The 12,670-nt window shown below is 37.2% G+C and overlaps 1 protein-coding gene and 1 long non-coding RNA gene across 2 annotated transcripts in view; both read left to right on the forward strand.

Moving 5' to 3' along the window:
- Positions 1–3,241: 3,241 nt before the first annotated feature.
- LOC129360772 (ankyrin repeat domain-containing protein 50-like) overlaps positions 3,242–12,670 on the forward strand; it is a 39,076-nt gene continuing 29,647 nt past the window's right edge. Inside the window, 2 exon segments of the mRNA XM_055031174.1 lie at positions 3,242–3,448; positions 5,065–6,139. Coding sequence (XP_054887149.1) covers positions 5,634–6,139 — 506 coding nt within the window. The 5' untranslated portion in view covers positions 3,242–3,448; positions 5,065–5,633.
- On the forward strand, positions 9,095–9,774 carry LOC129360773 (uncharacterized). The gene is made up of 2 exons (XR_008606090.1): positions 9,095–9,311; positions 9,468–9,774. It is a non-coding gene; the product is annotated as an uncharacterized LOC129360773 (long non-coding RNA).

Consider the following 12,670-nt stretch of genomic DNA (forward strand, 5'->3'; position numbering starts at 1 on the left):
ATGATATGCTTATTGTTCTTTTGCTGTGAGGCAAGCAATCCTGGAGACAATTACTGAAGTGGTTTTGTTCTTTGATTTTAATATTGTTGCTATATTGTTGTTGCTCCAGTGATGAGTCATGTATGCTGCTATTTAAAAATGGAAACTATGTGCAAATTAAAGCCACAGCAGCTTGCAATCATCATTGTTCCTTGAAAGTATTCACATTCTGTGAACCTTTTTATACTTTAATTTCTTACAGACATCAGTGAGATATGTTAGAATTTTATATGATAAACCAACAAGCAGTAGTGTTTTATTGTGGAAAAGAAGGACAATACTTTACATTATTTTAAAAAAAAAAATCTAAAGATTAGTATTAGAATCAATATAAATACATGAAGGACTCAGAAGTTTGTTTGAAAAACAAAAAGTGAACAATCAGCTTAACAAAAACCAAGTAACACAGCAGACAAGTTGATAAAACAGGGTTGGTTTGGTTATAAAACAGTTGATAGAGCTCTGTTTAGTCCACCATCTGAACATGGAAAGATGATAGACCAACTAAGATATTCTCCTCAAAGTTTATAAAACAGCCAACTAGAAATGGTCTGGTAAAATTAATTTGGGGGAGCTAAGACTGCTAAATGTTTTCAAAGTTTGTAAAAGCATTGAACAAAAAATTAGCTAAGCTATTACCAGATTGTGCAAACACATAAAATCCGTCCAAAACACACTGAGGTTTATCTTTGTAATCACATTAAAGTTTCTTTTGCTGTCAGCACTAAGTTCATGGGTGTAGTTTATCTGGGGAAGTTTAAGCCTTTATGATAGAGTTTAAAAACATTTCCCCTTCGCACTTTGTTTGGTCAAGAGATTACCAAACAACTATGAACTGAATTCTGACTTTGTTTGCAGATGTTTTTTTTGTTTTAGATGTGTCTCTGGATACTTTTCTATCTAAATTACATCACAGCAGCTGCTTGTGTGTATGTTTATTGTACCACTAAAAATTAATGTACCAAATTTTAAAAGGAGATAAAAACCATCCCAGGTGGTCCTCTTAAAGTTTAAGCCACAAATTGTGATGTGCATCACACCTCACAGATGACACACCAGATGTTGTCATTGATGGTGAGATGCCTGGTGTGTGTGTTTTGGAAATTTACTTTTAAATTAATTTTCAAGGATTTCTTCTTCTTTCTTTTTGCTGTCAATGTCAAATAATCCCCAAAGACAGAACAACATAAAAAACGACATAGATGTTGCCATAGGAGACTCTGGATTCTCATTATGTCCAATTTATTAGTTTTTATGACGTACAATCTTGGTTACATCCTCTTATGTAATGAATATGTTTGCTGCCTTTCTTAAACACAAGAGAGATTTGGTAATGCTTCAAAACAGTGGTTTACTGCTTCAGCTGAATTAACTTTGCAACATGAGTCCCATTCCAAATAAAAACTGTAAAAAACTTAGAGCAGGAATGTGTCTGTCAAAGTTTATACCTTTTCGACTGAACCTGAGGCTTTTCAGGCTGATGTTTTTTGATCTAATCCGAAGCTGCTGATCTTACATCTTGTTGAGCACTTTTTGAAGAAGTTTCTCAGGGGATGTAACTTTAAGGCGCTACAGCCGTAGGTTGTAATAACCGGCGGTATGTTTCCGGCTGATGCTGACTGTGCTCACAGAGATAATTCAATCTGGTACTGAAGACAGGTTCCACTTCAGATCTGATTTCCTGTAGGAGCCCAATTTCATGGTTCAGCATTACACATCGAATTGCTTTGGGAAAAAGGCTGAGGTTGTGCTGAGAGAGAACAATGGGGTAAGCAAAAAGGTCAAGTTAAGGTGGGAGAAACATGACACCAGTGAAGAATAAAGAGACTGAAGTGGGTTTCATGTCATGCATGTTCAGACGTATTTAGGAATACCACGGAGTGACATGAAGATCTGCAGTTATCAGAGTGGATCTCCTTTGAACTTTATCCAAATACAACAGCTCAATTTTCTAACTTTTCACCTGACAGTCATTTGGATGTTGCTGCTATGATTCATGTAAGTTTCTGGGTCCCATCAAGTTGTTTTATGCTTCACATTTAAACCAGATTTGTTTCCAATGAGGCCTGAGTGTTCCATCAGTTTCCCATAAGTTTCCATGCCATCATAAGGCTCAAAACATCCAAACAAACTTTAAAAATAGCAATTCAGAGACAGGGATGATTTTAAATTCACAAAAACATTTGATAAGGTCGACATGGAGGCACCTTATCGACCCATTTTCAGTTTTTTGGCTTAAGGAAGAAGTTCTCATCTCAGACTTTACTATCGTGTTGGCTCTGTGAGCTAAAATACTTAATTGTTTCATGACTCTAGAGATGAAAACTGATTTGATCATCAAAAAGATAGCAAATAAGAAAAGAAAAAACTATTTTATAGAGTAATGTTTATCTTGAAATAGGATCACATAAAGTTTTATCTAATAAAAAAATTGTACTGTTCCTATTACTGTAATTAATATTATAATTAATTACTGTTAATATAACATTTCAGATTTCAGATTGTGCAACTAAATTTTTTAGATGTATATTTTGAATGAAAGAATAATAGATATAGATAGATAGATGGATGGATGGATGGATGGATGGATGGATGGATGGATGGATGGATGGATGGATGGATGGATGGATGGATGGATAGATAGATAGATAGATAGATAGATAGATAGATAGATAGATAGATAGATAGATAGATAGATAGATAGATAGATAGATAGATAGATAGATAGATAGATAGATAGATAGATAGATAGATAGATAGATAGATAGATAGATAGATAGATAGATAGATAGATAGATAGATAGATAGATAGATAGATAGATAGATAGATAGATAGATAGATAGATAGATAGATAGATAGATAGATAGATAGATAGATAGATAGATAGATAGATAGATAGATAGATAGATAGATAGATAGATAGATAGATAGATAGATAGATAGTAGATAGATAGATAGATAGATAGATAGATAGATAGATAGATAGATAGATAGATAGATAGATAGATAGTGTACCCCATTTTGCTAATGCTTTTCCAGTTATCCAGTTATTTTTCCTATTTTTAGCCCTGAATAAAATCCACTTCTGGTGAAGGAAGATAAGACTTCAAATCCCATGGGTCTTTGCGGGAGAGTGTTGGCGTGTGCGCGCACTGAATTTATGTGGAGTGGTCGGAGGCGGAGAATCAGTCAGCTCGCTGTGGAGCTGTGTTGGACAGCAGGAGGAGCCGACCACCGACAGAAAAGACCGATTCAAAGAAAGAACCCGAGTGATACCCTGATGCTGAACACCAGCGACGGGAAGAAAAGGGTAATTGTTTATTTCAACGTTTGGTTTGAACGCGGATTTACAGGAAATCTACGCAGGAAGCTCCGCAGCCCGAAAATAGAGAGAGGATATTGAGAGAGGTGAGAGGAAACCCGTTTGTGGTTCGGTACAGACGGTAAACTGAGACGAAAAATAGCTAAACGCTCCACAATTGGTTCAGTTGGAGTTGAAGGAACAGTCGCTGTTGAATGCATCGACAAGCTAAGCTACATTTAACATTCAGATGTCGCCCTAAATGCATTCAGTTGTTAGCAAATCTATTCTTGGGATTTTAAAAGCCCCATAGGTAAAAGTCTCTCTTTCCAAAACAGGGTGAGGTTTCTCTGGCCATACAAAAGACTTCTGCAGCCTCCTCAGTTAGTGCTCTGAATTCGTGCCGCTTTGCTAAAATAAATGTTCAAAGCTTGTTTCCCGTTAAAAAAGCTGACCCGTGAAATTCTCAGCCTTTATTGAGGGATGTATTGTTTGTTGGAGGCTTTCAGCGCCCCACAGAAGCAGAAAGGTGGAAATGTATCAGAGTCTAGTTATCTGGCAACCTTACAAAGTAACCTGGAAGGCTGTGCGTGTTCATGTTCCTGCAGCGTGCAGCTAAACTGATACGAGACTGAAATATATCAATTTCTGATCCGCTTTCGCTGAGTATTGCCTTAAAAACATTTTAATGCTGAAGAACCCTTCATTTCCACTGTCTACGTGCAGGGAAATGGGGACTTTTCCCCCCTCTCATGTCAAGACGGATGTGGACTGTTTGGGATTTAAAGCCACATAGAAAGGAAGACAGGATCAGTGGAGAGACTGGAGAAACTGGACAAAAAAAGAAAAACCCTACCAAGAATTTAGTTGCAAGGCAGGCAGGCAGTGATGTGGGTTGTGTAGGATGAAAGCATAGAAAAACCAGCTTGCCTACCTTATGTGGGTGTAAGAGGAGTCCACGTTTATGTACAGGCTGGAAATAATCTGCTGTAGTTTTCATGTGTTTGTAAAGGGATAATTATCCTATTTGTGTTTTTCTATGACATGTCTGAGTTATGAAATGAAGTATAAGAACCTTGAAAAGAACAGCTTCATGATTTTATCAACAAAAATAATTGATTAGGATTATAATTATATTTTCTGCTGTGCAGACCAAAATTGTTTTGTTTCTTAGTGCCTATTGACAAGAGTTTAATTCTATTTTACTGCTGTGCTTCGAGTAGAGTGTAATAAACAAATCTGAGCAGGTTAGTTAAGCTACACGTGCCATGTCTGTTTCGGTTCATCAGATGTAAAGCATTAACTTTAATAGAAATCATGGACAGTGCCATTATCTTGTTTTTTTTACACCCTGTAAAAAAAAAGACCAATACACTTGTCCAGTCTATGGAAGGAAAAGAGATACGTAAGATAAACAAACAATAATGCAAAAGAAAATTGTTGTTATTGTGTTCATTTATTTTGCAGTTTATTGCTTACAGTGGCAGACTTATTCATCATTCTATGCTCCACACAGCTACAAGAACTAATTCCTTTGGCATCTTGTTATAAATTATTTTAAAGCATAGAAACTTTATAACATTTTTAGCTATTTTAGAACTGTACTGTAAAAGGCATTTGTATGTCTTGATACTTGCAACCAGCTCATGTCTACTTGTGAGTTTTAGATGCAGCAAAGTTGCACTTTGGATTTAATCTGGATACTCTTTCCCCTTTTTTCCAGGGATTCAACATGTTATTGGAGAGAGTGACTTTGCACTGGCAGCCTCATCCATGTTAATGTAATGGAAACGTGCTCCTGGTCAGCAGCGTCTGAAATGCATCAGTGGAAATATATGAGGAACCCCCATGGCTAATCATATGAAGTGGTGCTGGCTTGGCTTTGCCTCTCAAGAGTCGGGTGCCCTGCCCTTCCCGGCCCAGCGCCATGCTAAGACAACACATGGACAATAACAAGGAGCGCTCAGTTCAACCGGTGGGAAAGCTGTGGAAAAAGTTGGTGGAAAATCTACAGTTTGAGTCCCAATGTCAGTCTTGTTTTTTTTATTATTATTATTATTTTGACCTAGATTCCCTGTAACACACAGTAGCCATCTGAAGAAAAGCTCCTTTATTCTCTTCCACTTCTACTCTAAGTTGCACCAACATTGAGATTGTAGGGGAACATTTACAGCTGAGAAAATGGATGTTCAGATTTACAGCCGCCTTCTGTTTAAATTAAAAATGCATGGGGGAAAATAAAGGGACCCATATGAGCAGGAGGAAGAGGCGGAACGGCAGCATCAGTTCAAAATGGCCCAAACCAGTTTGCTGCAGGGAAAACGCTTTTACTGCCGAGAGTGGGTCTTCCACAAGATCCAGCACTGCCTGCAGGAGAAAACCAACAACCTGAGCGGAGTGAGCAGCACTCCCAGCAAGCAGCCCCTGCCTGTTCCCGGTGGGGGCGTGCCCGTCCCCGGCAGTATCACGACCGGATCGGCCAAGTCCGGTAGCTCCTGGGGGGTGTTACTGGTGGGAGGACCTGGGAGTGGGAAAACTGCGCTGTGCACGGAGCTGCTGTGGCCCACATCAGCCCAGGGAACGTACCGCAGTCTGCACAAGCAGAGCCTGGCTTTCCACTTCTGCCGGGCCGATGACTCGGACACGCTGTGTGTCGGTGGATTCATCCGGGGTCTGGTGGCCCAGATATGCCGAGGCGGGCTGGTGCCGGGTTACGAGGAAAAGGTCTGCGACCCGGCTGTGCAGAGCACCCTGCAGCCTGGGGAGTGTGAGAGGAACCCAGCAGAAGCTTTTAAGAAGTAAGAATATGAATATTCACATGAAAGCATCACTTTTCTGATGGAGCTTTTAGGGCTGCAACTAAAAATGATTTAGTTATCGATTAATCAGATTAAAAAAAGGCACATTCTGCAGACTTTTGCAGTTATAAATAACATTTTCACCTAAAATGTAATAACAGCTTTTCTTTAATGAACACTTGATCATTTTTAGCAAAGGACATATCTGCAGTGAAAAAGTACTTCTGGCATCAACATGTGAAAAGCTCAAACCTTTCTGCTTCAGTATAAGACTTACCTCGCCATCAATTTATAATTGAATACAAAAGGTGATTAAAAAGTCTTTTTTTTTTTAACAGAATTTGTATCATGAAATGCAAATTTTATTCCTCAATGCAAAATGTATATATTTTGGGATACTTGTGACTTAATTACTGATTTAAGATGTTCTTTCAGCATTTGACTTTTTTGAGTCTTCTCCAGTTAATGATAAATTAGTTACTAAATTGGATGACGATTACTTCAATAATTGATTCAACACAATTAATCCTTCTAGCCCTAATAACTTTTCATCTCATAAATGCCATTGTTTTATATCATAGAAATTATGAATGCCTAATAGTTTTATTTATATTTGGTGTTAAAAGTAGTAAGTGAATAACTCACTCAAATAATATCTTCTGTATACATTTATGTAAGAAACTCATTTGTGTCCTTTGAGGTAAAAATAGTGTTTGTTTGCTTGGGATTTAAAAAAAATAAAATTAAAACTCAGCACCTCCCCCTCTGCTTCCTATGATCCACCTTCTGACCCTGATACCCCCTCCTCATTTTTTTTTTATTTTTTTTTGCTCACACACAACCAGAGGCTCCGCCTCACAAGCCTCCCCTCTTATTTGCTGTCATGGTTTTGTTGGTTTTCCCCCCCGGTGTGGCATGCTGGGTGGGACTGTCCCCGCTCGGCTTTCTGATTCAACAAAGGTTAGATGTTTTTAAGTCGTGACCAAGCTCAGGTGGCCAGAACTTTGAACTGTGACTGATTCCCAGACCTGAGGAGTGACTCCTGTAAAAGGATGAAGTGCAGATGTTAAGTTGAAGTACAGTAGGTTTTGTGGGCTTGCAGCACCCTGCCTGGGCATGTAACGCGATCAAGATGGACTGTTATTGCAAACGGAGGCTTTAAAGGCGAGCTGCACGTGAGAGTGAGTGTATGCAGTGGACTTGGATGACTTGTCTGCACAGCATGGGTCAGGCTGTCTGAGTAACGCAGGATGGAATGCACCACAGAACACACACACTTATGCTTTTGTGGCCACACAGTAAAAATAGGAGAGTAATTTTTTCGGAGTTAACATTATTTTCATCAAAAAGAGTCAAATTTATACATTAGAGAGTGAAATCATTTCAGTTGGTCAATAGAATCGGAGTAAAAAATAGAGGAAATTATATCGGAGTAAAACAAGACCACGCCCACTGAAGTTCCTTAAGTTTCGTTTCTTCCGCCATCTTGTCATCCCGCAGTGGAAACGGAGGCGACGGTTAGCTATGTGCCAGGTAAGTCCCCAAACGGGTTTTTTATATATATATATATATATATATATATATATATATATATATATATATATATATATATATATATATATTATTAAGACTAAAGGTGTGATAAGGTGCTGCTGTATGGTTGTGGGGGAAGGAGGGATGCAGCGAGGAATTAACATGGTTGGCTAACTAGTTAGCATGTGTACTTCAGCTATCTTAATTTAGCAGTTTACAGCAATGTAAGCAGAAAAACATCAGTGCTGTACAATGCTTCGTCCATTATTATATTTTCACAAGTCGAGGCTGTCGCTATTTTTAAGCTGAGAGACTGAGCTGTACTGTCGGAGCTAGCTCTGCTAGCATGTGGAGTCAGTATTCCGCCCAGAAAAAAGCGCGAGAAGGCTATGCTAGTAACTGCTCTTGAAATTACTAGCATAGTATTATTTTAGTGAATCCTAGGGTTGCAGCTCGTAGAGCAACGATAAAATAAAAAAAAAACAGAATTCAAGTTGTGCTTTATATGCAAATTGTGTAAGTTGTCACGGTTGTCTTTGTTTTGACAACTTTAAAAACATTTGTCATTCACCTACTTTTAGGAGCATTATTACAATGCAGAAGATGGAAGTGGGTATTTGGCTTGGAGACTGAAGTTTGTACAGAGGGAAGCTTCTAATGGACAAAAAAATGTCCCCAGACTGTCACAAACCCAAACAGGTATATGGATTTATATTTGTACACATTTCATCCTGCAACCAAACTGCACAATAAGTTCCCAAGCGTTATTTATGAATCCTAACATGGAGTCTCACATATATATGTTTTTTTAGGGGGACCAACAACTGATAAGAGAGACTGTTTGAGAGAAGAAGACTATCTTCTGACAGATCGCTTGTGTTCATAACAGTCTCTTCATCAGCTGTGTGCTTCATCAGTGCAATCACTGATGAAGCACACAGCTGATGAAGAGACTGTTATGAGGAACATGAAACAGACTTTCAACTCTCGTCAGAAGATGATTCATGACCCAGCAAAGTCATCTAGTATCTTTTTGGACTTCCCAAGATTCCTGGACATAGGAGGATTGGTATGTTTATTTTCACTTCAGTTTAACCAACAAAGTTTAAATAAGAAAACTTAACAAAATGATTTTTAAAACCTTCACTTCATCTATTCTCCAGGTTGAGCAAGATTTTATGTTGATGTTTGGGGAAGCCATCTCTGCAAAGTCCCTGAGAAGTGGCCCACTGTCTACAAGCATAAAGTCCTCAAACAAAGCCGGAGTCTCACACAGTCTGATGACCTTCAGAACCTTCTTTACAATGCTGAAGGCACAACAGAAGTGGAAATGGTAAGTTGCAATTACTTATAAAGAAAGTGTTTTATGTAACAGAATTTTATTTGAATTGGTTCAATATAAGTGCACCTCCTCCTGCTGTTAGTTAGATTTGGTAAGCTTTCTCTAGAAGTATTAACATGGTTGCAAATAAGAAGTTTTGGTAACATGTTTCTTTAACTTTTTCTTCTAGGATGGGACAGTGACATGTCATCCATTTTGATCCTGGTGTGCCTCCTGCCACAGTCACCTCCTGGATACAAGAGACCAGGAAAACTCTCAGCCAGACAAGCCAGTGAACATCTTGTGAAGTTTGTCAAGGTAAGGTTAGAGTAAAGGAAACATTTATGAAATTGGTCTTCAATTTCATTTCAAGTGACATTTAAGATATCCTGAAAAGTAATTTGCCTTATCTATTAGAACCCTGTCTTCTTTGAAACCTAAGACTAATAATGTTTTATTCTGTTTTTGCCACAGACAAGAACCAGCATCAAGGAGCACCTTGAAGGCATCGCAGAGAGCTGTCAACCATACCTGCTTGCAGTAAGGACTCAGAGGAGCGTGATTTGATGAGCTTTTTAAAGCTCACTTTATGTTTGGCACTTCATTTGATCATGATCTGGTCAATGTGTACAAGAGACGGACCTCATGTTATTTATGTAGAAGAGCTTTACTGTTCCAGAGCTTTTCATTTCGAGGTGTCATACAGTCATGAAGACGCAAATGTTTAAATTGTTCCATGCTGTTTTCTGTGAACAATAAAAAATGGCTGTCCAAATTCTGATTTCTGGTCTATGCATTGTACTCTTACAAACAGCTGTGTGTTATAGCTGTAAAACAATTGCTTCGTCAGTGAAATTACATTTACATTTGGTACTACTTTAGAATTTAATTAAATGTTTAACTGCACAATATGGAATAAAATGAAATTAGGACTAAAATTTTATACTATATGGAATAAAATGTTATTCTATTTTATGTAAAATTCATTTTTAATTAGATTAAAATTTATCTCTACTTAGAATAGAATGCAATGCTTTTTGGAGTAAATTATATTCTACTTGGAGTTAAAATACGGTAGAGTATTTTTTCTTTTAAACAACTTGGAGTAAATTCTCTTGGCATTGATTAAAATTTTTGCACTAAATTGTGTTGATTTTAATCTGTAATTTCAACTCTTCCATGAGAGTAAATTTTACTCTATTTAGACTGGGACCAAATGTTGTCTTTTTTAGAGTAAAATTTTTTTCAAATTGTGTAAAATTTACTCTGGAAATTTTACAGTGCATCTGGTGACACTTACAGCACCATCTCAACATCACACACACAAAGCAGGGGAGTGAGGTGAGGTAAATCATTTTTTAATGATTTACCTCACTTTTCATATCAACTTGGTCTTTCCTAAGGAAGCCAGCGCTCTTGTCATCTGCTCGTAATCATACGGCTGGTGCTGATGACTCTGACTTGAGGTTGACCTTTCTTCAAATAAAAGGCAGGTTTTATTATGAAACAAACCAGGACTCTGCTCTCTGCTTTGCTGGAAGTTGGGACAGGCACGCTTGGTCAGCCTCTCCTCGTGAAACAAATATTCTCCCTGCAGTCGACACCTCAGGCCCAGAATCTTATTATCACTCCTCCTTTTGTTTGTCAGCCGGCCAAAGGGACTCTTGGTTGAGCGCCTTATCTTCATTTAAAGCGTAAAAGATTCCCCAGCACTGCTGAACACAAATAATCTGAATGGCCTCCTTTCTGCTCCAGATGCTATCTGCTTTCAAGAAGCCAAGAATGATGTCTGGCACAGAAACATAAGGAAATAAAAGCAGGGCGGAACATGGAAAAGCATAAAACTTTAGTGTTAGTTCAGGATTATGACTGTTAATTTACTTCAGGAATAAAAATTCAGAGGGGTACATACCTTGTTTCCATTTAACTGATGCGGGTTTCACATTTTTAAGTAAAAGTCAGAAGTTTTATTTAGTAGAAGCATTTGGAGGGCTTTTTTTTTTAAATCTTTCATTTTTGCTGCGAGAACTTTTGGCCTGCCCTCTCTAAACCCTTTTCCAGCTGTGATTTTTAAACATTGCCTAGTGAGTGAGTGCAAGAGGCCCTGCCAAATTCTTTAGCCTAGTCAAAGGTAAACAAGTCACATTGTTGGTAGTAATCCTCACTCTTATGTTAATACAATAAAACCACTTTGACATGAGTTAATGTCCACCTGTGCGATTTGATTCTAGCCTTCTTTTGCAACAAAAGCTTTCTAGATTTTGGGATTTAAACACAATTCCAAAGTCCTTGAGTGTTACAATTTATAGAGTTTCTTTTTTTGTTGTTGTTTTCCTAATATGCTTTAACATTATTTTGCCTGTTTCTTAATGTTTAGACTAGAGTCCCTTATATGTTTTCTTCTATGTTTTGTTTTTGCTCTTGCATGTAAATGAGGACAACAGTGGTGCAGTTGAATAAAATTTATTTTCGTTTTGACTAAAATTTTACCAAACAAACCAAGATAAACAAATGTTTTGTAAAAACCCAGCAATTAATTTGCTAATTTTATCGTACTAAACTACAAAATAACAAAATCTTACCAAGTATTCCGACTAGTTTCTAGTGCAAATAGTACACTTGAAATGAAACAAAACAATGTTTATAAGTAATGTTTCAGCAAGATATAAGAGCTTGTTTTAGGTTAATGATATTGATGATAAAGTCCTAAGTCCATAGCCAAATTATTTCATTTATGACATGAGAAAAATGTAAATGCTGCAAATGAAATAATCTGTCAATGAAAATATTATTTTTTTCATCAATATTAAGGAGTCATATCATGGACTTGAAACATGTACTGAAAAGTGATTTTAACTAAATATTACTATACATGCTTCTCTATATTGTCACCAGTCACCTCCAAGCCATGTTCCACTGCCTCCACCAAAACAATTGTTCAGTTGAAATGAGTTTTCTTGAATGTCATTCAAACTTGCACTGCTTCCTCCTTCTCATTAAGTTTTTTTTTTTTTTTTTTTTTTTTTATATAAATTTTTGATTTGTGTAATCTTGCGTTCATAGAATTAGAAATGGAAATAACCTTTATTGTGCCTCAAGGGGGAAATTTAGGTCATACTGGTTCCATCTCTTGGAAACAATTATTATTGTTAGTTTTTATTATTATTTAAGAAAAGGCTTCTCTTTCTAGATGTTTCCACAGTAAACTGCTCGCTAGTATTTATGCAATTCCCACTTTGTCACATCTTATTACAAAATAGATGTTTTAAAAGAATCCTGATTTTAATTTGCAAATTTGATGTCAACATTTTCAGAAAAGAATTAAGCTTGAAAACACAATAATTATCATATTTAGTTTTATCTTAGAAACTAAATATCCCTTGTAACTGAAATATTAACACCAACAACCTTTTTTTTTTTTTTCTTTCAAGGTCCTTTTTGAATTCACACATCTTTAGAAGTAATGTGATGCATTAACAGGTCAAATGCCTGCTGGCAGCTGCCACAGAGATAAAAGGCAGTTTCACCTTTCAGTGTGCTTTTCTTCTGATCTGAATCAGCCAGTGCTGGCTGTCTTGTTCAGACAATAAACTTGATATTTCTGTTTCATTTACATTTCAGATTGGTCATCAGTGATACCTAAAACCATTGTCTGTCTGGCTGCAGACATCAAGGGT

The sequence above is a fragment of the Poeciliopsis prolifica genome, unplaced genomic scaffold (genome assembly GCF_027474105.1).
Source record: "Poeciliopsis prolifica strain line A6 unplaced genomic scaffold, Auburn_PproV2 SCAFFOLD006, whole genome shotgun sequence".
Taxonomy (NCBI): domain Eukaryota; kingdom Metazoa; phylum Chordata; class Actinopteri; order Cyprinodontiformes; family Poeciliidae; genus Poeciliopsis; species Poeciliopsis prolifica.